The following is a 26,908-nucleotide window of genomic DNA, read 5'->3' as shown; positions in this document are numbered from 1 at the left end:
GGCCAGCTGAGGGCAGGTGGTGCCCATAGCAGCATTCATGGTTCACCTTTTCTGCAGCTCAGCTATGGCTGGGTGTGCATTCCCCCTTTGTTATGCAATTCCATTGCTTTTTTTTTATTAACTTGTCCTAAATAGCAGTGTCCTGAAACTGATTTGTACTTTTCCCTTGTCTATTGCTTTCTTTAAAATTTGACTATTCTCCTGGGCCTGCCTGTGAATGCGGACATATACAAGTAACTTTTTATTATCCAGGTCACCTATAATTCGTCAAATGAGAATTGGCCTTAGTAGTGAGCCCTGTGGGGGACTCTGCTTATAGCTTCTTTCTGTGGGGATTTGTTGTCATTAAGAGTCACTTTCTGGATCCTTCCTTTTGACAAAGTACGGCTGAGCTATCCTGGTGTGCTGACAGGCGCTTTTTTTTTTCCTTCCAATTTAACTTCACTCCTGGACACTGCACGGTATCTTCCATAAACCCAACTCAATTATAGGTAAATTGTATTCCTCCTGCAATTGCTTGATCTGTAAAATTTGACCCCTGAAGGCTCTTTGTTTGTTTTTCATGTCATGCTGTATGACCTGATACCATATTTATCCCGTTACAGGAACTGGATTTACTCATGTGAAACTGCTGTCACACAGTGTTTTTCACATTACATTCACATTTCATGTTTTCCCTGCTGTTGTTACAGGGAACATTTTGTTGTTGCTGTTTCTGCTACTCCTTTAGCTTGAAGGATAGTCCTGTGACCCAGCTGAAGGTGTGCAGCTGGATGGGATGTGTGTGGAATAGGACTAAGGAGGAGTCAGAGCTTTTGACCTGTTTAAGTTGGCAGTACAGAGTTGTAAAGAAGACCCTTCATTTGGGGCAATTGCCACTTTGTTATCTGGTTTATTTCCGTCTCCTATTTCTAAACCACTGCACTTCTGTTCTAGGTTGAGCAGCAGTGACTAACTGCTAGTTTGCTGAAATTGTGTCTCATGTCTTCTGGAAGTAGTCCCTTATTTTGGTGGTCAGATCTGAATGTTACAAAAAACCCCATATGTTCCTCAGTTGTAGCTTCTGCCGTGTCTTTTGTCCTCATCCTGAAGTTTTTTGTGTCAGTCTTTTGATTTCTTAGGAATTCTGACAGCTTTGAGTAATTCTTCGTAGTGGACTTAGCAAGTGGTTTCTTTATGGCTTTGTTTAGTATAAGGTGACATGGTATACGGCAATGCTGTAATGGCACGTGAAATAATATGCTTTCTTGTCTGGATTCTTGTTGAAGTTGTAACTTGCAGACTGGCTTGGAATTGCTTTCAGCTTCTCTCCCTGCCTATTCTTCAGCTCTCTCTCCTTATTCCCACTTACCCTGGCGAATCTTTATATCCCTAAGCAATTCAGTCCCTTTCGCCCGGCGTCTGCGTGATGCCATGCTGACTTTGTGTTTTCTAGATGTGCTTGAGAGCATGCTGGAGTCTCAGCAACGTGACTCCAGTGCCCCTGGGAGGTTCCATGTTGGCAGCGCAGAATCCATGCTGCACATTCGGCCGGGGGGATACACACCCCAGCGGGCGCTGATCAACCCGTTTGCCCCGTCCCGCATGCCCATGAAGCTGACATCGAACAGGAGGCGTTGGATGCACACGTTTCCTGTGGGTAAGTCCTTCATGTCACGTTAGATTGCTGTTACTTTTTCCTTGTCCAAGCATTAACACAAGAGAACCAATGCAAACCCTGGCATCTTGAAGTACTCTGCACTGTAACAGAGGCTGAACTAAGGATGTATAGTCTTATATATATATAGATCTTATATAGATCTCAAGTCAGAGATCCTATTTTTTAAAATATTACCATCTGTTGGCGAACTTGCAGCATCAGGTACTGTGGAACAATCTTACACTTGATGGAGACTATTGAAATTAATCATAACTTTAATTTGGGCTGACTTTCAGATGGTGAATTGTTCTTATGTTGGTTTAGCAATTTTAAGTACGCCCTCCAAAATGTTTAAAAGAACATTCTGCTTCCCTGGCTTCAGAGAAAATGCCAGAGGTCTCTAAGGTTTCGTAAACGTGCTTTCTTAATTTCTGTTAATTGGCATTGCCTGTGTTGTTGGCATAAGGAGGGCACAGGCAACTGAGGAATCAATGCGGATATGGTGATTAATGATCGAATTGTAACTGTGTAGGTCCATCAGGAGAAGCAATCCAGATCCATCACCAAACCCGTCAGAACATGGCAGAGATGCAGGGCAGCGGGCAGCAGGATCTGACCCATTCCTCTGCTGAGCTGCTGGAGCTGGCGTACCACGAGGCCACGGGCAGGTGAGCTCCTTAGGGTCGGTCCCTGTAGACTTGGTATGAACGTCCCTGTTCCTTAAAATTTCATGTATGTTACAGTAAGGCAGTTATAGGTTGTGATCTTTAATAATACGTTGTGTCAGTGCCCCATATGCAGTATATACTTTTATTTTGAGATATAAAGCTCTTTTGCCAAGGCTGGGGATGGTTTACCTCCCTGATTTGGGGAGGGTGGTTGTTTATCACAGAGTTTGCAGTGCACAAGCAGTATAATGCGTCATTCATGGAATTGTTCAAAATTGCCTTATAAAAGCCTGTGTCTTTCATTCGTGATTTATTATCCCTATAGCTTTGACCTTCATGCCAGAATAGAACATTATTTTAGCACAGGGCGTAGCTTTGCCTCATGGTAACTGTTGAGCAATTTCAGTGCTACCATTCGGTCCTGTCTTCCCCGTATAAGAAATATGGTCATCATAAACATCAGGGGTGGATTGCAAATGAAAGTACCTGTGTTCATAAACTAGTTTTCTTTTATAAAACACACTTTGGTCAGTGTTGGGAGCTTATATTGATTGTTGGCTCTGAGAAGTGAAAACGATCCTGATGTTACTAGATGTGGCCTGGTTGTGGGGAGGCTGTTTTTACAGCCGGAGAAGTTAGATTGTTCACTTCACCTAGGCTGTTTTTCAATCTGCACAGTTGTTCTCCAACCTCCAGATATTGTCTTATGTGGGTCTTATCTGATTATTGTTTTATTGACAACATTTTATCCACATTTTTCACTCATTATTAAATGTTGTTTACCAAAAACATTTTGGTAGCTTAAGCAACTTCGGAATTGCCAAGAAGTTTGTTTCTTTCGTCACTAACTTTCTTTCTTGCCATGTGTTTCTTCCCTCTTGCATGCTTAGAAATTAATGTTACATATTGTTTCTGAGTGTCCAAGGTGAGTGAGGACACTGGTATTGCCATCTTCAAGCAGTCCTTCAGGAAACTGCACTGACTAATTAACTCTCTCATGCCATTTTTTCCCTTTTATAGGGAAATTGTTGTCCTAACTTGTATTCCTTTAGAATACTATAATCTCTTTCTGCGTTGCATAATTTCAGTATTACATCATCCTCACCATCTTTGTTCCCATCTTTGTTCTACTTAAAAAAAAATTAATTGCCTTTTTATTGCTTCATAAGTACATCCTAGTGTGCTAAAGTATCTTGTCATTAATGCCAATCTCTTGTGCCATATTCTTGGTAATCCTTTTTCTTGATCTTTTTTTGGTTGCTCCAAAGCAATTTGCCCCATCTGGAATACTGGTTTTATAGACCAAGGAATCAGATCTGTAAATAGCGAAGTTTCATTTCTCTCCTGGGAAGTGTATGGGTAGATGTTTCTCCACTGCTCCGCAAAGATCTTGCCTTGGCTATTGCTGGGGTCAAAGAACAAACAGTACGTATAGATATGGAATATTGTTACAGCCTTCGCTGCGCTGCTTTTGTGCCCATCACAATCTCTGCAAACATAATGAAGAGCCTGGTTTCACCGCGGGCTCAGCTGAGACGGCAGCTGATTACTTGCTATTTGTTATATCGGCTCTTGCTAAAAGCAAGGAAGGGCACAAGTGAGGAAGGCTGGTATAATACAGGCTGCTTTGTTTTTCTCCAGACACGTCAGCTCTCGGCATCCCGGTGACGGTGCTTCTTTCCTGAGCTTCAGCGGCACAGAAGAGTTCTCCAATGGTCTGGCTGGGGGCAACGGTGCAGGTAACAAGGCAGTGCCAGAGCACGGGGCTGCGAGAGGAGCCACTTCCCTGTTAGCAGGGACAAAGTAATAGAGGCAGAAGGCGTGGGAGGTGGGTGGGCCAGGCTGTACAAAGTAGAAAGAATCAATCATGGAAAAGGAGTTTTCAACTTCGAGTGACCTGGTAGTGCTCGCTCATGGACTTTTTGGTGTGTGTGTGTGTGTTTGTTTGTTGTTGGTTAAAGTGTCTCTACTTCTCTAGGTATGCCTTATAGACTTTAATATAGAAAGATCCTCATTGTTTACATTTAATAAGCTCTCAGGCACTTACTTCCATAACAAAGCACTGACATCCAGACACAAACACATCTAAGTATGCACTGGTGTTGTTCAGAATGTTTTTTCTGGGTGGTGTTGCTTTAAGGTGTCACCCTTTGGATGAAGAAACCTGTCTGAATGTATAAATATTTTACATATACAAGCCATAGGAAAGCATGAAGTTTGGCTGTATCTAGGTTTTGAGAGAAGCTGTAAAAGCAGGTTTATTTTGCATGGTACAATCTGGCATTAGGTGCCTTCTGGTGTTTCTTGTCATTATCTACAAGTGCACTTTCTTCAGATTTTAAGCATTTTTAATGTGATGCTGTTTATGCTAAATGTTATTTACACAGCCCCAAATATTTCGTCACGTTTTTGAGAGAAGACACGTGTCTGTACTTTCCATTGCAGATCAGCTCTGGCTTGCTTACCTGACCCAGACACCTCAACACCTCAACACTAAGCATTCTGTTGGGTTGTCTTTTGTGGGTTTGTTGGTTTGTTTTGCAACCTCCTTCTGATTTTATGGATGTGCTTTTTGGATAGGCACATGGGGGAAAAAAAAAAGAACTTTAGAAGTATAGTGTTCAAGATTTCTGTTCTTTTTTCAAAACCATCTTAGCCATAAAGAAGTTAGCAGACTTAATTTTCTTGTGTCTCTCTCGTGTTCACATAGTCACATTAAAAGTGATTTTGTTCTGTTGTTTCCTTCTGTGGATTTCATCTGAATAAATTTCATTTCCTTGCTTTATTCCTTTTTTTTTTTCCTGCCTTGCAGATAGACTTTATTTGTTCTCGCATTTCCTAAACTGCATTTCAGCTGCTGGATACAATTTGCATGATGCAGAGCATATCCTGGCAATAAACACGCGTGCATTTTATAGAAGTCTCTTGTGTCCGTAGATGGGATATAAATCACGTATGTGGTAGAAGTTAATCTGTGCCTGTCATTGTGAAAGTCGTTATGAGCACCTTCCCTGCCGAGCCGCCCGCAGCCATCTGTAGCTGCCACACCGTGACTCAGTGATCTGACTTCTGTTTCTCCCTTACGGTTTGAGTCACCTATGCTGTGAAACTCTTTTATTATTACGATTTCCAAAAATATGGTTTCTCAGTGAGTCTGGTTCTCCTCTGCTGCCCACAGCGTGTTTTGCTGCAACGTGGGCTTCACAGTGAAAAATCACCCCATCTATTTCCATTGATGTTCAGTATGCTTTCTCTGTTGTCCAGCAGATGGGAGATGATAGTTCAGAGCAGATAAATCTTGTTGCAATTCCCTAACTAGATGGCAGATGGCATCAGCAGAGCTGTTGAAAGGTGAATGCCAATTCGAGTCAGCTCCTCTACTGTTTTACTGGCGTCATCGTGGAAGGAGATAACAATCCATTCTGCTAGGAAATGCTGTTGAGAGTAACAGCCGCAATGTTGATATCAATTTCCTAGATAAATCTACATAAGCTAGTTTTGTAAAAATGGCTCCTTGTAAATGTTTGGAGGCTTCCTGAAACTTGTATTTTGATAAATGCCTTTTAAGCCAGCAATTTTTCTTGTCTCCTTAGCTGCTTGTTTCCTCTCACGTGCCACAACAGCTGTTTATTCAGCTACATGATGAACCAGCTCAGGGATCTGATCCACATGAAGAGTAACTGGGGTTTTTCTTTGCTGTATGGATTGTTTCACTGTCACTACACCAATATTGATACAAATGCAGCAAACATATGAAATGGGACTAGGAAAAACTGGCTAAGGGGTACAATAGCATCATGTTACCTTAGCGTTCACTGAGCTGTAGTTTTAGTATCTGTTTTCCACATTAATTGGCTGCTTAGAACAAATCTGTTTGACAGTGAGAAAAATCATGGTGTCTTAAGTCCTAATCAGATTTTAAATATAATTTATTAGTCTTAAGTCTCTTATTGGTCTTCATTTAGGTTAGTATAAACTGAATAAACTGAATTTTGCTCAAAAACTGAACATCTCTTCCCTAGCTCTTACTTTATCTCATAATGAATAAAAGCTGTGTTACTATTCTTAGTGAAGTATGGACCAAGGGGTATCTCAGATTGACTCATAATGGAAGTTGCTATGTGTTCAGAACATAGTAGTTGGTGTTTAATTTATTGGACCTACTTAGCGGGTAGCCTGGCAAGGGATGAAAAGGTAGTTTGTATTCACTGCATCAAGAAGATCAACTGTTTGTTTTCTTTCCTCCCCACCCCCTGGCTGAGAGGTGAAATGTGTGCTGGCAGTTTATGCCTAAAAATGTTGGATTTGGAGTAAATCTGTATTGTGGTTTTCATAAATTACTTACTCTTTAGGCTTGTAGATAATTAGAGTCTTATATACAGGTTCTCTTCTCCCACCAGGTGCAAGTCTGTTATAATTTCTCTTCTTGCCGCTCCTGTGTTTTATGAAAGTCTTCCCTTATCCCTTATCCATAAAATGAGAAAACCAGTAAAAAAAGATTCTGGTTTTACGTACTGAATGTATTTAAAAGTACTTAGCTGCTGAGACCTAGAGATTAGCAAACTAAATGATTACAGGTGACTCCTCTCTTCTTGTTATTTGCTTTTTTTATGGCATCTACTTTTCAAGATATTTCACCGTTTTGAGGAGGTTGGTTTTGCTTGTTTTTCAGGTACTGAACGCTTCTAATAAGCTGGGAGTTTTTTGCCTCATTAGTTGGTTTTGTGTATTTTTCTTCTATGCAGAACGCCGAGTTCTTTGCAAGAAGAGAAATGCCATATTCTTAAAACATTTGCGAGCTGCTTTCATTTCAAATAAAAATAAATAAAAGAAAGTGCATAATTGCTTAAAATAATATACATATTTATTCCTTGTAGGGATGAACCTCAAAACCCAGAACAAGGATTCCTTGGAAGATGCCGTCTCTAACTCTCCAGATCCAAGTAAGCAGGAGAAAGGTTTGGAAGAGTTTGCACAGGCGGGAAGGCAGGGAGGGAAAGGGCACGTACAGATACAAAGGCATCAGGAGATGGTGGGCAAGAGACTGTGGAGCCTCCTTGGCTTTTAGCAGCAGTTTCTTTTGCCTTGCAGTAACTTGCAGATCTCCGTGATCTGTGTCTCTCTGTGATGGTAGTTCTGTATCCCTTAAGAATATGTGTAGCTGGTTGCCGTGTTATCTGAAATTCTTTACTTACCAGACACTATTATGCAAAAAGCTAAAGCTGCCAAACTCTTATCTGCCTCTCAATATGAGAAGTTTGCTTGGCAAAGCAGGAATAGTACCGTCACTTTCTGAGTCGGGTGCCATTGACTGAGAAATATCTGTCTATAATACAGAAACAAGTATGTGACTAGTTAAGAAAAAACTACGTTAAGAAAACTAATTAAGAAAACTAGTTAAGAAAAAACTACACTTTCTTTTTAGCAGTCTGTCCTGTGTTACTTTTTTGTGCAGTGTTCCTGCCATTAATATTAACATTTTTATAGTAAAATAACTTCCTGTCTGTAAGATCTCAGACAAGAAGTTAAGAATTAGTGGTTGGCCAAGTGCCTTGATACAATGGAGGCAGGTTAGAACGTAGTGCAGCAGTGAACTGATGATTTGATGTCATTTAGTTAGCTTTTGCTCTTTAGTGTCTAATTTTAGTCTCTGTAATCTCGAAACTGCAACATAGCTCTAGGAAAGGGTGTGGGGAAGGATTGCTTTCCAAGTTATTATTTTTCTGGTCTTTCCACCCCTCTGGGTCTGTTTTCTGTTTTTATAACTATAGAAATACTTCCTTTTCTGCTGTTGTACTATTCTAGAAAGTCACTCTTTCTATCCTCGTCCCCAGCTCCTTCTGCAGTTGTCTAAGATGCAAAGCTGGTCTGACTTTCTTGTTCGGACTTGGAATGTTGGTCTGTTTTAATAATAATGAATAACTGCACCTGACTTGCTGTAATTTTGGAAGAGCGGTGGCTGTGTCAGCTCTAGCTTTCAATCAGCAGAAAATTAAATGTATTAACTTTGAATGCCATTTGCATGATGGGATTGAATTAAATGAGCATGTGCACTGCATTGTTTAACAAACTCTGTCTCTTTCTCTCCCTCCCTTCTTCCCCTCCTACTTTCCTTTTCCCTTCCCATTCCACCCTCTTTTTGTCCCTGTTGGCACCATCTCTGTTTTTGTCCCTCATTCTCTCTAACCTTCCTCTTCACGCATTTCTTCCATCTTCCTCCGCACCCTGTTTTTGCCGTGGGTCACCATACATGCCCCATTGTCTGCCCCCCATGATACAACGAGGCAGTTCTGACGCTGTCTGCTCCCCCCGTAGTGCCAGGCTTCTGTTGTACAGTCGGAGTGGACTGGAAATCCCTTACTACTCCGGCATGTCTCCCCCTCACCACGGACTACTTCCCCGACCGGCAGAGCCTGCAGAACGATTACACGGAGGGTTGCTATGATCTCCTTCCAGAAGCTGACATGGACAGGTTTGGCCAGCACCTTCTCTATAACTTGCCTTGAATCCAAGTGCTTGAGGCGCACTTGATGGAAGCGGAACATGTTGGGGGCTGTACAAGAGAAAGATCAATTGCTAACATAGTTAGCAGCAGAATACTTAAGATTTTCTCTTTTCAGTGGTAACTTTGCACCTTTTCTTATGTTACTGTCAGATGGTATTATGTTGATTTTATGCTAGAAATTGTTTGCATACAAAATTTACGTCTCTTTTGTTGTTCCGTTGTGTTTCAATCAAAAAAATCAACCCCAAGCTATCATCTTCGATCCGTTTTCTACCAGGTATTTTGGAAACATTAAATAAGCAAATGCATGTGTACACACAGTGATGAAGATCCTTATCCTCACTTTCAGGGATATTTAGTTTAAAGAATCTTGGTGGAAAATAGTATTAGTGGGATAAATAGAACTTCTTGGCTTGTCTTGGAGGTCTCTGGTAACTGTTCTTTAATAGGGTTGGTGTGGTTTTCTTCTGAAGCTGTCTCATCTTAAACATTTTTCAAACTTTCCACAACTTGTAAGATATCAGAAAGACCTGTTCATGGGAACAAAAGAAAAATATTAGTCAGGGTGACTGAAATACCTGGGAAATAGCAGGATGAATGAAGAAACGCCTAAAACAAGGAAAGCGGAGTTCAGAGCTGAAGTAGCTGTAATAAGATGCTGTAGTGATGTGTGTTTTGATCTCTCTGCTCTAGACCTCCTGCTGTGGGAGCGGGTGGAGCATTGACCGCACACTTGCAGTTCTGACCTCTGCTGAACATTTACAAACCACACTGATGTGCTCTGCAAAATGCCGTAAAAGTGATCCGTGGTGAATTTATTAGAAGATTAGCAGCTGTTGTACCAAATTTGTTACTAGTTGCAAAACTGCTTTCAAAGGCATTAATAAGTATTGCCAGCCAGGTAATTGTCACCTGTTTAAAACAAAGGTGCCTGTGTGTCTCTCCTGTCCTGCAGGTTGGTTTTCACAGGCAGAGGGCTCCACTTGCACAGAGCCCAGCACAGGCATAAATCCTCAATGAGGTAGCGCAGGGCTAAGAATAGGTGTGTGTTCACCTTCCTTATTCTCGTCTCCTTAACCTTTGTGTTCAGGAGAGATGAGGAAGGAGTGCAGATGACAGCCCAACAGGTGTTTGAGGAGTTTATTTGTCAGCGACTCATGCAAGGCTATCAAATTATTGTGCAATCCAAACCACAGAAACCAGCCACAACAGTGCCACCCCCGCTCAGCAGCAGCCCCCTTTACAGCAGAGGTGAGTGACTTTGTATTGACAATTCAGTCTTGTCTTTCTTTCCTAATTCCAGTAATCTCTATGAATCATGCATAGATGTCCGTTGAAGCACTCTGTTCTTGTTGTTGTTATATGGAGAACTTTGCTGGGAGAGATCCTGATCTGGGACAGCATGAACAACTCAGCTGCTCTATGAAGGGACAGGTGCATGATTTTTTGAACTGTGATAAACTGGCCTCATTCATGATAATGAACCCAAATGAAATATGGCTTGATTGCTGTTAGGGTGAATACATCTTAAACACAACTCAGGTAGTGTCTGCAGGACAGGCACATCTCTAGAAGATGACAGACCCAAAGCTCCCAAGTGTGTGTATCTAGAAGCAGTTTCCCAACTCTAAAATAGCTGTGAAGATCCCAGGTAGACAGGTGAAGCTTCATTGTCCTGAAACCATGAGTCAGCTAAACCCAGTTAAAGCCCAGAAGACTGGGCTGGTTTAAGAAGGTGTCATATTCCCGTGAGAGAATCTGACTTACTGTTTGACTTGGGATTTTTTTTTTCTGGATGTTCTCTAGGCAAGTGAGCGCAATGCAGTGTTCACAGAGCAGGGAATACATGTGAATGGGATGTGGTTGTTACGTTCACTGGTTTGGGAAGGAGCAGCAAGGCTCCTTTGGTAAAGTGTTGAGCTTAAGCGGTTAGTTCCAGGAAGGAAGCACAGAGAGGAAATGAAAGTGGAGACCAGCTTCGCCATCATACCCACCCATTTCTCAGCACTTCATGTTGTTTGTTCTCTGGTGACTAGAGAAGGTGTATGAATCGCTAATGCCCTTCGGTTGTGATCCTAGCAAACCTTAGGTGTAAGAACAAAAGGCTCATACATATGTTCCTTAAAAAGGTGGCCTGAAAGATGGCTTTTAGTTTGTCTTGAGGTCAGAAGCCCAGTTCTGGAATTTCTTTCTATACGTACAGTTTGTTGACAAGATTGTGACCGTAGCAGTAAGCTGAAAGAAGGTGTGTTTCGCTTTTTACAATTAGGACTGGTATCAAGAAACCGACCTGAGGAAGAAGATCAGTACTGGCTGAGTATGGGCCGTACTTTCCACAAAGTAACATTAAAAGACAAAATCATTACTGTGACCCGATACCTGCCAAAGTGAGTATCTCTCTAATTGAGCAGCTTGCTATCCATGTTCAGATGAACATGCTTTTCCAGCTGCCTGTACTTGCTTGAAAAAACATACTGCAGAACCTTCTTAGGAGAAGAAAGAGAAGCACTGCTATTGAGGATACTCAGATTATTGTGTTTTCTCTTTTAGGTATCCATATGAATCTGCTCAGATAAACTACACATACAGCTTGTGCCCCTCACACTCTGACTCTGAATTTGTCTCTTGCTGGGTAGAATTTTCCCATGAGAGACTTGAAGAGTACAAGTGGAATTACTTGGATCAGTATATCTGCTCTGCTGGCTCTGAGGATTTCAGGTTGAGATCTCCTTTTCCATCCAGACTGTTCTGTGTCCTAGTTGCCTTTTTTCCTTGTTGACCTGAAATTTCTTCAGCAAGTTCAACCCACAAATACTCAGTGCTCCGGGGAGAGTACCTGGCCTGCTTTCATTTGTATGGTGTTAGCAGCTCTTGCCTGGTAGGAATCTTACTCTGTGTTGCTGTTGCATTATCTGATCTTTGATGCAAAGTCTTGATCACAAAATTCAACATGAACTATTTTTTCCTCTGCTTCAAATGCAAGGAAGTAGGATGGCATTTTATGCCACACAGATGTTTTTTTCTTGGCTTTCTTGCTAATTTCTGGAACTGACTCAAAACTTCTATGTTCTTTGAATCTGTTGGAGGCTTGCTTGAGTCCTAGGCTTAGCTTGACTGTAGTCCTATTCTTAAGTTATGTAGAGCAAAGCTGCTTATTAGCAATGTGTGATATCTCTAGCAGTATCAATAGCCTTTTTGATATCTTCTGTCAACAAAACCAGTCTTTCTGTATCTTTGTTTCTTTTCAGGTCTCAGTCAAAATGCCTATTACTCTAACATGTACCTTTTAAATTCCCTTTTCTTTGCTTATTTTTAAAGAAAAAGCCTTTGTGGCCCAGAATTTTAGAAAAGAAAATATCTCTATAGTACAATTACTGTGCAGATAGCCTTGTTTTCTCTTCTGCATATCAATGTTTTAATACTTCCCAGTGATATTCATCTTGCTGACCGTTCCTTTGCATATCTGTTCTTTCTCACTCAGGGATGGCAGAATGAGATTGTCACTGTACTTGCTCAGATTTACAGTAGATAGATATCCATTTTACTTACTGTAAAATCCTTCATAGGCAACTGTGCCGAACTCTGTCCTGTCTTACATCTTCTATCAGCCTTATTGAATCACTGAAATTTTGGAGGACCCGCTTTCTGCTTCTGCCTGCCTGCATCAGTGCCACGAAGCGCATTATGGAGGGAGAAGTGCACTGCGATGTGTACGGTGACAAGCCCCGTTCTGACGAGGAGGAGTGGCAGCTCTTAGACGGATTCATTCGCTTCGTGGAGGGGTTGAACCGCATTCGCCGACGCCATCGATCTGATCGAATGATTCGAGTGAGTCAGCTTTTAGTTGGGTGAGAAGCTGAGTTTCAGTCCTAACGAAGCATTAGCAGTGGGACCCTGAGACAATCCCAAGCAAGTTAGGGGGTGTGTCTGTGTATGTGTGGGTAATCTGTACATAACGCACAGTGCTGACCAATGTACTAGTTCAGATTTCTACTAGTGTGGTCTTGTTAAGACCTTGCTATTCTTGAACTAATTAAATTTACCTGGAATGGGTATCTCAGCTGATCTTCTCTTACCACCAGCCTGATGCCACCTCTTTCCAAACATGCATTGCTTTGTGCTATTGGTAGGGTTAACCTGGACACACTATTGCACCTTGTGATGCAGATAATTGATAAAAGAGGATCTGTGAGGTAGGGTAAGCTGGTAACTTCTAGCTGGGCTGGCTGTGTGCTGCAGGTTTGGGAAAAGGATTGTGAAGAGAACCATATGGATGAACTACTGGTGAACGGTAGATTCAGGAGGGTGATGAGAAACTGGTTAGTGTGTAGCAAATTCTATTCCAATTCACATACTGGATGGGGTAATTTATTTCAGAGTAAACCCACCTTTTCCAAAATAACATCTGTTTTATTTTGTGAATAGCATCCAAGCAGGACACCAGGCTGTTCATTTCTTGTGTACCTGTGGTTTAACTTTGTTGTTTTTTCTTTTTTCTAAGGGATACCTAATAAAGCCCTGCTGATGTGAGGCGGTGTTTTCTCGCTTACTAGTTAAGCCTGGCTTCACTAAGTCTGTGCTTTCAATTTTCCCTTGTTAGAAAGGGTCTGCCATGAAAGGCTTGCAGATCGCTGGTCCGATTCCCACCCACTCTCTGGACCAGCAGCCTGGGCCCCCCATTGGGAAGAAGGGAACCTCGGCCCTCTCGGCTCTGCTGCAGATGGAAGCCAGTCAGAAGTGAGTCTTTAAACTGGGCTGAGTGAACAGCACCAGAACGTCCTTCCTGCGTGTTCTTCCTGGGCTGACTAAAGCAGATTTGGGGAACTTTGCCTCAAAAAAAGGGATGTGGGATCCTGCTTCTCTGGTGTCCTTGTAGCAGGGCTCGTGAAATATTGGGCTTTTGCAGTGACTTCCTTGTGTTATGTTTCCATTTGTAGAATGAATACCAAAGACTAAAAAGGAGCATGGAGACTAGAGAAGTAAATGACCAGTAATTTAGAAGGATCATCTTCTTAAGTAGCATTTTGGTCCATTACACATCTATTTGTGATTTGCCAGTACAGGTGTTTCCACATAAGAAGAGCTTAACTGGGACATAAATGTACACAATTACACCACATGAGTTGAGTGGTCTCAGTATAAACACGGGTAACAAATATAGCCTAAAAAAATAGCTTGTTTGCACTGGTAACATCTATTAAAATACCTGTGAAGCTTTTGAATGGGTCGAAGAAACTGAGAGTTCTAATACCAGATACGCTGAAAACACAATTTAAAACATTGGTGCTGCTAAATACGTAAGAGATTAATATATTTATTGGTAAGATAGCATTATGCATGCTTAATAAAACTGAGTAAGTTCAAGGGTCCATGTTGTACTTACAGAACATTGGATTCGCTCTCTGCTTCAGGGCGTGGGAAGGCAAATGTCTGAAAATGCAGCAGTAACCCTCTGCAACTGTTGCCTTCAGATGGAAGCTGACACAGAGCGTGTTTGAACAAACTGCATTTCTTCCCTTTGTCTTAGGACGCTGGGGGAGCAACAAGCAGCAATGCTTGCTGGGAAGAGCTCTGGGCCTTCGGAGAGTGGGAGCATTGCTATCACACCCACCTATATGGACAGCCCTCGGAAGGTAAGGACTTTCTGGTCTTGCTTTAGCTACTATTTTTACATAAGAATTTCTTAAATAACACAAATTGTTTCTCTGGGCACATGGCTACAGCGTATCACATCTTGCTCTCTAATCCAGCAAGGACTGGTCCTGTACTGGGGGTGCCCTGAAGCCTTTGTGTGCAAGGGCGCAAGAGGAGGTTGGGACACAACGGTCCTTCAGTTCTTTGTGACAACGAGATGGAATCCCTAGGATGCTCTCAGTGTGTTTTGCTAATCTGAGTGGTGTTTGTTAATTAGTCCTTTTCTGATACCACATTTCATTTTAGTCAGGGTTGGATTTTCAGCTTCAGCACAGTGCTGCCTGCACCTATGTTAAGCCTGCCTTTAAGAGCAAAATCAAGCTCTAGACCAGGACTGTGTGAAGCTGCAGTGCAATTTTAACAGCAGGAACTCTTTTGCATCTGCTTAGAAGTGAGGATGTGTTCCTGAATAGTGATTTAGGTGTCATTTCTTTGCTGGCTGGAGCAAACAGTCTTCTGGAGTTCTCAGACACTTAAAGCAAAGGCTGCGCTATCTTTCACCTTCTTGTCCTTCAGCCTTGAGTGCAGGAGAGCTGAAACTCCACCTCTGAGTCCAAGCAGGAATATTTGATTATTTTTCTGTATTCTGGCGTGGTGTTTCAGCAGAAGTAACGAGGAACTGAATGAAGATAGAACACTTAAGTGTGACCTGTCTTGGTTTCAACTGTTGAAGTCTTGCAAAGAAAAAGTTCTCAGATTCCCCACTATCAACTTAACCATCTCTTGCAGTGTTTTTCTCTTAGCATCTGGTGTTTCAACATCCACCCTTTTGTGCCAGCACCAAGGACAAGCATTGAATTACGCTGGATATTGCTAGTTGAAGTGACAGAGTAACTGCAGTCATTGACACCTGTTTGCAGAATGTTTCCAAAGCAGGGATGAGATTGAGAAGCGGGTCATGTGAACCTTGGAAGAGGGAGGTGCAGAAATGGACTTGAAGCACATTTGCAGACTTCCAGATCATAATACAGGCTTTGCATTTTCCTCTTCTACCATTTTGGAAAACAATTTCATCAAACTTCCCTCTTTAAACACAGAAAATATAAATTTCTACTTGTAAAGGTGATGAAAATTCCACATGGGACACAGGACATAAGAATGTTGTGGCTGGTTGTTCTTGGTGGCAGAAGGAAAAGGGAAAAATTGGCTTTCTTAGTGGTGGCACACTCCTCTGTTGGAAACAAAGTAGCAGACCTTGTCCTACAGAAAGTGCTAATAAGCAAATGTGATCTTGCCTGATTTTTAAAAGTAACTGTGTTGGAAAGCCTCTCTGAAGGTCTAGCTGGACAATCTGGAAGACTGCGTTGTGGACTGAAAGCCTTTCACACTGCAGTAGTGAACATTCCTATAAATATTTACATTTAAGGACTGGGAGAGAAGCAGCTGGGATCTCCACACTGATGGCTCGCGCTTGTTGGGAAGGTGCTGGTGGCCGGGCAGCCCCATCGGGCAACTTTGTGCTCACTTGGAAGCATTGGCAAGGGTGTGCCCCCGTTTCTGGGACAGCACGACCCCTGTGGGGCTCACCAGCCTGGGAATGTCCATGGGCTGTCCCGAGACCTGCAGCTCAAGTACTGACAAATTGTCACAGCTGTGTGTCTGTCAGCAGCCTTGGGGAACAAGTACTTTTTCTAGGATGCTATTCAGTGCTGGAGTTACTCCAAAACAAAACTGAGCCGCTGGCTCCACCTTTACTCTCTGGTTCAGAGCAGAACTGAGTAAGTCCCTTCAGGCAGTTACTGGGCAGTGCAGTGTGATTTTAGCACAGTGGTTAGCTTAATGCATAAACTATTTGGGAAGTCTTTGCCCTTATGGAAACAGGGTGCTTGGCTCTGCTTCTGCACCGTGTAAATTGCCAGCCGTGTAACCCTGGCTTTGATTCTTTCCTGAAAATGTTTTATATGTGCATACAGGGGTAAGCATCATCTTAACTGCAGGCTAGACAAAATATTTTGCCTAGGGAACAGAATAAAGAATTGCAAATAGGGAATTAAAATCCAGTTGAGTTCCACTGCATTGTCTTATGTGATAAGAGAATCTTGACACATTTTTGAATAGCAGCCGGGGATAAATTCATCCAGGGTTTGCAGGTGGGCGGGGAACATAGCACAGGCAGTGTCTGTTTAATTTTGCATGAAGTATTAAACACAGTGTTGGAAAGATCTTTGTGATGGATTTTTCTTCGTTTTCCTTTGCACCATATACCAGACGTGTGTTTGAGAGGAAGAGTGTGCTTCCTGAAAAGAGCTGCTTTGCCTCTCCGTATTTATCATTTGAATGACTGACAGACTAGGAAAAAGCTGTTGTTCTTTGGATATTTGTCATTACACATGCAGTTCTACAGGTTTCCGTATCACTATTCAGCTTTGCATTTAGGATGGAAGCCCACATTCTTTAAAGCTCAAGTCTTTCTCCTCTGACGTGTGGAGGGAAGGCTGTAGTTTCAATTGGCTTCTGATCAGTGTGATTTTTCAAAACTTTGGAAAAGCATCTGTGTGAAGGGAGAGCCATGTCCTGTTTCAGAAAGTGAGGGTATGTGTGTAACACCTGATGCTCTGCATTCTGCTGCACCTGACGTCCTGGGTCTGTTTGGGATTTGCATTCTCCTCATACTTTCCCTCTGTGGTCATTTCATACTTGCACAACCTTGTATTTGCTTTTCTTCAACTCCTTGGTGCTGTTGCCATTAATGGGCCTGCTTCCTCTGATGCCTTCAGGATGGGGCCTTCTTTATGGATTTTGTTCGCAGCCCACGTACAACTTCAACCTTCTACTCCCAGGTTAGTTTTGGATGGGGTCTTGTCATCTCTGGCTTTTGGACTGAGGCAATGGAGAGTATTTGTTGTCCTGAGCTTGCCACGTGGGGAACCTGTGCTGGTTTCCAGATCTGCTTGTTGAGAGGGACATAACACAGCATTAACAGGACAGAGTGGCTGCTGGTGGTGGATGTGACTATTTCCTTCCACCATTCAATGTCTGTGATGTGCTTTGGATGTTGGTGTGCCCTGCCTTACTGTCCTTTGCAGTACTGTCTTGTCGACTACTGAAGCTTCTCTTTTTGTGTTTCACTAAGTGCTTGTTTTTCATCTTCCCTTGCTACACAAAATGGCAACAGCTTACTCATACTCGTTCTTGGCTAAATCTCTTCTGTGGTATTTGACTGACAGGTGGCTCTGGGGAGATCCAAGTCAAATTGTGTCCTTGGATTCTTAAGCAACTGAGGGCTGAAAATATTGGTGTCATCTTGGTTTAAAAGAGTCATCGTGACTGAAGTTGTTTGTACACCCAACACCATTTAGGAGTTTAGCAATCAGACTGTGTCCCTGGAAAATACTGCTGTTTGAAGTGAGCTCTGAGGAGGGAGAGTGGATTTAGCTGGCTGGGGGGACTGCAGATGACATGTTGGAGCATCTGCTGGTTTTGGCTGCCCAAGAAGGGACATCTGCCATTGCAGAGTAAGAGATCTTTGGGATGTGAGAAATGGCATAAATAAAGGTCTGACTATCAGACCTAACTCAAACTACCAGCTTCATGATTTTTAGCTGTGCGTGTGCTGTGGGTTCATCATGGCAGACCAGCCCTCGTATTTATACCAGTCTGAGTTACTCTGCTGTTCGTGTTCTTCTACCCCACCTCTCTGGCTTTTATACAATAAGCCTTTCCTAAGCCATACGTGTTAATGACAGATGGCAATTACAGCCTGTACTTTGCTGAATCTTTCAACATTCATGTTCTTCCTGAGATGATTTTATGATAATACTGTGAACTATTCAGTCTACCATTGGAATAGCACAAGTGTTCCTGCGGGAGGAAAGTGTTCTTGTTGTCTTGGCAACATAGGTGTGGGTGGGTGCCAGCAACTCCTGATACTGCCCTAAGAAAGTCAGGAAGATGAGCTGATTTTGTGCATTATGAAACTTGAATTCCATGTGATACATTTGCATTTTTTTGGCTGAGAGTTAGAGTTGAAACTATTTTTTTTTTAACTGCTTAATTCTTTCCTGTAGTGATTAAGTTTTCTGTTCTTTTCATTGCCAGTTTGTAATCACAGGCACTTACTTAACTTGAAAATGTCAGGTTGGGACTGGTGTGGCTGGTTTGCTGGTAGCTGCCTCACAGCTGGTGCTGGGTTGGTTATCCTCATCTTTGCTGGGGTCTGAGTTCCATGTTTGTCAGTAGCTCTGTAGCGATGACAAAAGACTATTTTTTCCTTTCTGCTTGTGCTTGCCTTATAGTATTGCTTGTTGTTAACTAACTTGAGCTGAGATATGGATGATGCAGGGAGAGGAGGAAATGGGAAACAAATCACAGCAACATCTTTCTGAAATTTATGATGTATTTACTCCTTGCAGGTCTCTGTAGACCAATCAGTTCCTGCAACCTCAGAGGGCAACACATTGATAAACCAGGGGCAGTTACCCGATCGGAGCAATGCACAGACCTTGGGAAGTTCCCAGAGCGTCGTAGACCAAGGATATCCCACAGCTGGTGCTGCGGAGGCCAGGTAAGAAAAGCACAGCAGCACTACACTGCGGTTCTGTTCACTCACGTTCCCCTTTCTGGTGTCAAGGAATAGCACAAATGGGAACCTGCGAACAAGAAGTGCTGTGTCTGTCAGCACTAGAAGGCACTCGTCACAAGGCCTCACTGCAGCGTTTCCACATGCAGAAAGAGTGGTGGTAAAATAAGCCTCACAACCCAGTTTTCCAGAATGGAATGAACACGAGGCCTGATTTCTCCACCCACAAAAAGAGCTTGACTCTTCAAGAAATTAAGAATGAATAAATTCCCTTTTTGAAATCTGTTACCAGAAAATCAGGCTTTGAATCGACATCTGTCTTCTGTCTGTTTTAGCAAAAGGAGGCCCTGCAGGTCTAACTGGATTGAGTAGGTTGATGAAATCCAAGAGGTTCTAACCTGGAGGTGGGACACTGAGGAGGAAGCAAAATTTAAACTATAATAGCGCCTGTTTCCTGCAGTTGTATATTACAGTAAAAAAAAAAAGCCAACCTCAAAATGTTTTCTTGCAGTTGCTCGTGAGCACAGCTGTATGTGTGCATTGGGTCAATATAGCAATGACCTGATGACCTCAAGGGGAAAATACAGGTTTCATGCTTTTAGTTGTCCTTCTTGAGATGAAAAATGCGGCAAAGTTACTGTAGGGGAGAGAGCTTTTTTTCTGAAATGTACATATTTTAACAAATCTGGCAGCTTCCTTGATCTTTAACACACTTCTGTTTGCTTCCCAGCTCTCAGCAGTGTTCAGCAAGCACTCTGACATCCTCCTCCACCTTGATAGAGATTCTCGAAGCCATGAAACACCCCACGTAAGTTCTGAATATAAATACGCTTGACATCTGTCTAGATGTTTTGTAAGAGGACATGAGGCATGGAGTCACTCACAGGAGAGCCCCATGACAGCTCTAAAAGAGTTCCAAGCTTCCTTTAGTTATTCAGTTCCAATCTCTCCAACAAGGAATTTTATAGAAACTGAGATACGAGTATTCTTGCAAAGACTTCGATTATTAGAATCCCAGAGTCTTATCAAAGCAAAAATTCTCAGTAAGACACTAAAGTGCTGTCAACATCAGCTCTTCATCTTGTTATCAGAAGTCAATGATATGTCGCTCTGGGGCCATTGTGGCTTTTTTTGTCCTGTATCTTTATCCCTCCTCTTTTTTTTTTTTTTCCCCAGCAGTGATTGTTGTGTTTGTAACCAGAAAGAACTATCAGTTAGTCCATGTTCTCACATGTGTCACTTGCTGTGATTCAGCACAGGGATCCAGCTGCTCTCTGAACAGAAGGGCCTCTCTCCGTACTGCTTCATCAGCGCAGAGGTTGTGCACTGGCTGGTGAATAACGTGGAGGGCGTGCAAACCCAAGCCATGGCGATCGACATCATGCAGGTAACAGAAGCATCACAGGGTATAGGGAGGGCCAGAAATACCACGCTTTGTGAAGGAAGTAAAATTGTAGAGGAAAGCATAGCAATAATTTCAGTTTCTTGTTAAAATGCTCCTCTTGATAGGTATTGAAAATAGTGTTCAACAGAATATGAGGTAATGGTGACGTTTTTTGATTCGCTTCCACAAAACAGCAATGTATTCTTCAGTAGTAATGCATATTATTTTTTCCATTTATGTATGATGACAGTTCTGTGTTTAGCCTCCAATTAGCTGGTAGTTACCAAGAACTCTCCATTGTGTTAGAATTATGAGGCACTACAGCGTGCTTTGGTTTTGGTTTGAGTTTTGGGTTTTCTTTTGATAAATAGTTAATGAAGTTGTAATAAAACCAATACATGACCTCTCTTATGGATGCTTGACGTATACACGCTTTATGCAAGATACACTGCTCGTGTTCATGATTTTTTCTTCCCTATCAAACTGTGTCAGGGGCAGAAGGCTGGAAACGTTTTGGAGTTCACTCCTCTGCTGAGATCCCATATTAATTAGCAGAGAATGTAGAATGTTTCCAACCTCTTACCTTTCCTGTAAATCCATGTATAAAACCAGAGCAGGGGAAGGGAGGAAGGCAGACGTACGCAGAAAGGTCAAACACAATTTCTCAGGGAAATAAGGACTCACTACATTTACTGAGTATCAAGAGAGAACATTTGCTGATTTTCTCGTTAGGCACAGATCTGGACAAAAAGATGTCAAGAAAAAGAAAATCATTTCCTAATGTTCTCTGGTGACCTTTTTATGTAACTGGAAGCATGACTTCTTTTTTATCTTGTTTGCTCTGTTCTCTTTTTTTTTTGTTCAGAAAATGCTAGAAGAGCAGCTTATTGTCCACGCATCTGGAGAAGCTTTACGAACCTTTATTTATGGCTTTTATTTTTACAAGATTGTTATGGACAAAGAACCAGACCGAGGTCAGCATTGTGTTATTACAAGACTTCCCTTATTATCCCTTTGCATAATTGGTAGTTGTACTTGATTCTCAGAGGTGCAACAGAAATGTATTTCAGTAACAACCAAAAAGCTGCTCTAGAGTTAAAGAAACTCACCCATTTTTTTTTAATAAAGGAATTGCAGACCACATAATCTATTTTATTTTTCTTCCCCTTTTTTCAGAAAGAGCTACGTCTCTTTCTTGGTCTTGAATGCTTGTTTCTAACTGCGATCTGTCCCCCGCTTTGCTTTTCGTGCAGTGGGCGTGCAGCAGCCTGCGATGTGGCACACGGCGGCTGTGGATGATTTCTCCGCTTTCCAGAGGAAATGGTTTGAGGTGGCGTTTGTGGCAGAAGAGCTCCTGCACTCGGAAATCCCGGCGTTCTTCCTGCCCTGGCTGCCCAGCCGCCCAGCCTCCTATGCAAGTAGGCACAGTTCCTTTAGCCGCAGTTTCGGAGGACGGAGCCAGGCAGCTGCGCTATTAGGTAGATGCACAGCACAGGTGACAGCTGGGGAAGTTCAAGGGGATAGTTTGAAAGGGGAAGAGCAGCCAGCCAAGGGTATGATCTCACGTGGACCAGCAATAAAGCTGCAAATTTCATGCTGGCCTTACATGTGTCTTGCATGTGGAACTGTTCTTCTGTGCTGGAGGTGTGTTTCGCTGGCTGAGCAGGCAGTTTTTGCTTCTGACTACTGGAATACAGTAAAAAGTATTCTTTAAATATTCTCTGTTCTGGAACCATTCCCCCATACCATCCTCAAGAATTCAGAAAGAAAAATACTGACTTTGTCTCCTTATGGATCCAGAGAGACTCTTCACAACCTGTGATGGTTGTGGAGGGATAAGTTGTGAGAACAGCAGAGCAACCAAAGTGTACCTGAAGTCTCAGGCTTAATTGCCTCCCGATGGCCAAAGCTATGGTGAGATCCAGATGTAGTAGAGAAGTTTTCTGTGGTATTCTGGAGGCTTCTCAGCTAATCTGAACCATATGTAGCCAGACTTCTTACAGTCAAGTCTGGGAAGCCCAGCTACAGTAGGGTTTATGTATGGAAGATCTTGCTGCTGGGTATGATACCATCGTAACATCTAAAGCTCTGTAATGTGTGAAGTATAACACCGAGTACCACTAACAGCCCGTGAAACACACTTGCTGCGTGACTGACCGTGTTGCTTTGTCAGCTTTTCATTGCATTTCCAGGCCAGCCTGAGTCACTTGCTTTTGTTCCTCTTTCTCTGTTTAAAATTAGGAGAAAAATCATCGCCATGAAACTGCAACTTCAGATTTATTTAGATGCATGCTTTAAAGGCCTTACCAATTAAGGTTCAAAACAAAATTCTGCTGATCTCCTGTTTTGTAAATTTGACCCTCTGAAGAGAAGACTTACTGCTGGTGTAGCATCAATTAAACCTGAAGTTACAGTGGTCTTTGTATGTTTCTGAAAGCCTTGTTTGAAGAGGAACAGCATCAGAAATGGGAAAGCATTAAGGGTAGGAAGTCTGAACTAATGGTTAATTCCCTGAAGCCAACATATGCAGGGTGGTTTTCTCTGTCACACAATAAATCTGTTGCCTTGGCCGGTATCCAGCCTCATTAGCTCAATGATTGGCCAGAGCTGAAGCTGGACCGTAGGCTGGTGTGAAAGTGGTGTGAAGGCTGGAGGTACTTGGGCCAGATCCTCTTCCAGCTTTGATCTCGCACTCACTACTTAGCCGAAGAAGACCACTTCGCTTTTCTATGTCTGTCCTCTTTTGTGAGATTAGAGGACTGAGACTCAATTAGCATGCACCTGGGAAAAGGGCTGAAGAAAGAAGGGTGCTTAGTGCCCCTCGTGCTGTTTCCTTAAGGCCAGCCAGGAAAGAGTGTGGTACTTCAGCATGTGATGTGGTTACACACCTGTGTAGCTTCCCTTTTTCATTTCAGTTGGAATTATGTCTGTTCTGCTGTTTAACTGATTAGCAGTCCTTGGATGAAGGAAAACTGCCTCCAGATTGTTCATGCCCAGTCTGGTTATTCCAGGAGTGAGAGTTCCTTGGAGAAAAATCCAGTATGGAACTTCTTTCTTACAAAGGAACTGATTTAGCTGATATTTCTGTGCTGTCCCTTTTCTAAACAGTATTCAAGAAAACACCTTTACCAGTTCATCTGAGGCAAGGAGCTTCACTAAACCCAGATGACCTCTGGTCCACGTGACTTCATTTGTTCCCCCCTTGGCTTTGATTTGGTTGTGGTTTTTATTTCTTCCCCTCCCCACCTTCCCTAACTGTCAGGCTGTGACATGAAATTGCATGCAAGCGTTGGGAGCTCTGGAACAAGCTCCGTGTATCTCTAAAATCTTTATCCCTCCCAATTCTCTGTCACTTGCCCAGTGATTGTCCCCTTTCCCTTCCCAGTGGAAGTCTGACCTGTGATATACCTAATCTTGTCCCTTTTGATTTATAGCAGTGCATGCACTAGTGATTGTAGTCACGTACATAGCGTAGTCTGTGACTGGAGAATTACCTGCCTGCTCCTCTCTGATTTCCTCAGTAAATCATTAGCTAAACACTCAATAATACAAGAACAATTGGGAAGCAGGTGAGTCCTCTTAAAATCAGATCTACAGCAGCTAGACTTTATTCTATTAAAATTAAGATGGTTTTATTTTGAAGCTTCTAAATTCAGACACGGGGATATTTCTCATCGGTTTTTAAGGTCCCTTTGATTAGCTCACGTGGTTGGACTGTGCTCTGTTGCTTTGCCTGTGAATTACAGCTGCAGGCAAGGTGGAGCGAAGCTCCAGCCCTGACGGGGAGCTGCATCCAATGGAAAAAGGAACAGTCTAAGGGAGCAGGGAGCTCATTCTTCACAGTGTGTGGGTTTGGGTGCGCTGGACTGTGGTGTTATCACTGACCTCTTAGCTAACAACCAGCATCTACCTGACAAAGCTGATTTCACTTTACAGCTTTTGGGATGTTGTTTTCCAACAGACTTCATTGTAAAACTGGCAATGGAGTTCATAGTTCATTACAAAACTGGCACTGTAACCATCTAACCACAAGCATTACGTTCACTGTGATATTCTACCAAAAAGGAGCAAGAAAATGAACATCACTGGATGTCGGTCTGTCTGTCAATACCAGATCAACTCAGACATTGCAGATGATCCATTTCCCAAAGACAAAAATTGATCGTATTTACAAAACAAAACTGGGAGATATTCTTCCATTTTTATGGGTTTCTTTTTATTTTTTCTGTTCCTAAGCTGCAGCAATAGCAATATAAAGGATTTTCTTATAACCTTGAAAGCTGTCTCTAGCTAACATGCAGTAGAAGTGAAGGTGGAAACTTTCCATCTACCTTGAGGAAGAACGTCAACTGTTTTTTTTAAACACCATTAAGTTATTAAATTATAAGGTCATTTAATAGCTGACCACATGAAAGGGTGCACGTCTTCCTCTACTTAAGCAAGAAATAACAATATCCATCCCCCATGCATGCAGTTCAAAAAGGTGAAAGTTTTTCAATATTGTTGCAGTCCTTTGTTTTGTGTCAATTTTTAACATTATAGAAATGTTAAATTCTGTATTTGCCTAAGAAAATTTGAAAGTGGCAATGTGGTTCATAGCAGGACTTTGGTCTCTAAGTCGGGAGCTCTGGGTTCTGTCCCTGGCCTTGCCGTCTGCTGTGTGACACCAGCCAGGTCACTTCCACTTTCCGTGCTTCTCTTCCTCTCTTGCCTCACGTCCGAGGCTTTTCTTTCACCGGGATGCTGGGGTGGAGGGCAGGAAAGGAGACGGATCTCGGGCACTATCCCAGCACTTACTGCAAAGCAACAGAAGGTATTGCAGGGGTCCTGACGCTGCTGCATGAGGCTTGGCTGACATCTCAGGCTTTTACAAAAAGTGTTGGGTGTGCAGTTTTAGCAATTGCGGTAATGTGGGATATTGATATGGGGTTGAAGAGAAAAGAAGTTTAACTTCTAATCTCCATTAGCTGCGGAAAGTCCTGGAATGCGCCTGCCCTTTGTAACAGCGCTGTGGTGTGATTTCTGATGGGGGCATATAGAAATATTAAAACCAATTTGGAATGTCTCGAGTATGAAGGAGCTGATGTCGTCTAGCCATATTTAATTATGGCACCAGCCGCTTATTGATTAGCTGCTTGACGCTTGGTTCTGTCTCATCATTGCAGCTGAAATGTCTTTGGACTGCCTGGGGAGGTAATTCTGTGGCACAGACCCCTGATATGAGTAATACTTAATAGTGGTTTTTTGTCTTTTGTGATCTGGATGAGCAGCATTCTGGGACTATTCTGCTAGCCCAAAAAATATTTGGGGAGGAGTGGGATGACAAATGCATTTCACGTAGTTTGTCTTGTTCCTTCTGTCCTTTTTGTCCTGTCTCCCACCCTTTCTTTAATGCTTCTTTTAAACATACCCCTATTTCTTGGCTGCCTAGCTGCCACAGTGCCTGAGCAACGGACGGTGACGCTTGATGTGGATGTGAACAACCGCACTGACCGCTTGGAGTGGTGCAGTTGTTATTACCATGGCAATTTCTCCCTGAATGCTGCCTTTGAAATCAAGTTACACTGGATGGCAGTGACTGCAGCTGTTCTTTTTGAGATGGTAAGCGTCCTTGTGTTCTGGGTGGCCTCTGCATCCCTTGTGCTGCCGGGGATGTTGTTATGTGAAGCTGATGGGAAATATTGGGGAGAGACAGTGTGTTGGACCTGTTCTTATTTCCATAAGTAATTTTTACTGATGGTCGTTAGCATTGCTGCATCTGGTCATCATTTGTCATGCTATCTGCAGTCATTGTGTCTGCAGGATAGTCTTCTGCTGTTAATGGATTTCATGCACAGTACCAGAGGTCAGTACAGGTCAAGGTGATATTTCAGTCCCCCTTAGGCAGATCTTAAGCCCTGAGCTGGGTCTTTGGAAAGGAATCTATTTCACATTGCATTCCTTCTCCCCCCCAAACATGAACATTTGAAATCTCGGTGGAATTGCTTTCATGACAGCACTTTTCCAGGCAGTGTGTTCTTCCTGTTCAGCAGTACTTCAGCAATACTGAAAACATTCTGAACGGAAAATGCAAGCAGTATGTGTCATTTATTGTTTAATTCGGCATTTTGTTTTTGTTTTGTTTTCCCTTTTGTAGCTTCTGTAAAACTGAAATTATGTAGCACCATGTTTTACCCCATCCAGCCCAATAGCACTGGTTGATTGCTTTTGCTTTTATTTAAAATCTATTGTGCTGTTCCAGTAAAGCAGCAGTGCTTGGCCACTGATGATAAGTAGGCTGAATCAGTTCCTGAAAAATGTCCTATTTTAAAGTGCTTTCTGATTGATGTGGCACTTAAAAAAGGAAAGCCTGGTGTCTTGTGCTTGTCCTGCTTTGCTTACAAGGATGCTGGTGTGCTTGCCATGCAAAGCAAGCTGAGCTGGTGGAGAACTGAGCTTGTCTGATCGATTCTCGGGGAAGGGGTTGCTCCTGTGCACATAAGTGCCCTTCTTCAGTTTG

The 26,908-nt window shown here is 42.6% G+C and overlaps 1 protein-coding gene across 26 annotated transcripts in view; it reads left to right on the top strand.

The window, feature by feature from the left end:
• DEPDC5 (DEP domain containing 5, GATOR1 subcomplex subunit) overlaps positions 1 to 26,908 on the top strand; it is a 44,723-nt gene that overhangs the window by 13,689 nt on the left and 4,126 nt on the right. For 5 of the 26 annotated variants that reach the window (XM_065033157.1, XM_065033158.1, XM_065033156.1 and 2 more), the window contains exons 22-39: positions 1,436 to 1,639; positions 2,172 to 2,307; positions 3,949 to 4,046; positions 7,185 to 7,250; positions 8,596 to 8,779; positions 9,903 to 10,063; positions 11,082 to 11,199; positions 11,363 to 11,530; positions 12,379 to 12,640; positions 13,413 to 13,549; positions 14,340 to 14,445; positions 17,224 to 17,286; positions 18,859 to 19,010; positions 19,756 to 19,833; positions 20,280 to 20,412; positions 21,275 to 21,383; positions 21,663 to 21,887; positions 25,841 to 26,010. In XM_065033157.1, coding sequence (XP_064889229.1) covers positions 1,436 to 1,639; positions 2,172 to 2,307; positions 3,949 to 4,046; positions 7,185 to 7,250; positions 8,596 to 8,779; positions 9,903 to 10,063; positions 11,082 to 11,199; positions 11,363 to 11,530; positions 12,379 to 12,640; positions 13,413 to 13,549; positions 14,340 to 14,445; positions 17,224 to 17,286; positions 18,859 to 19,010; positions 19,756 to 19,833; positions 20,280 to 20,412; positions 21,275 to 21,383; positions 21,663 to 21,887; positions 25,841 to 26,010 — 2,570 coding nt within the window. The remainder of the gene's footprint in view (positions 1 to 1,435; positions 1,640 to 2,171; positions 2,308 to 3,948; positions 4,047 to 7,184; positions 7,251 to 8,595; positions 8,780 to 9,902; positions 10,064 to 11,081; positions 11,200 to 11,362; positions 11,531 to 12,378; positions 12,641 to 13,412; positions 13,550 to 14,339; positions 14,446 to 17,223; positions 17,287 to 18,858; positions 19,011 to 19,755; positions 19,834 to 20,279; positions 20,413 to 21,274; positions 21,384 to 21,662; positions 21,888 to 25,840; positions 26,011 to 26,908) is intronic. The other 21 variants (XM_065033182.1, XM_065033179.1, XM_065033180.1 and 18 more) reach the window with 12 other exon arrangements.

Source organism: Columba livia, chromosome 17, assembly GCF_036013475.1.
Source record: "Columba livia isolate bColLiv1 breed racing homer chromosome 17, bColLiv1.pat.W.v2, whole genome shotgun sequence".
NCBI classification, from domain to species: Eukaryota; Metazoa; Chordata; class Aves; order Columbiformes; family Columbidae; genus Columba; species Columba livia.
The sequence above is the reverse complement of the archived record's forward strand: the minus strand, read 5'-3'. Positions and strand labels throughout refer to the sequence as shown.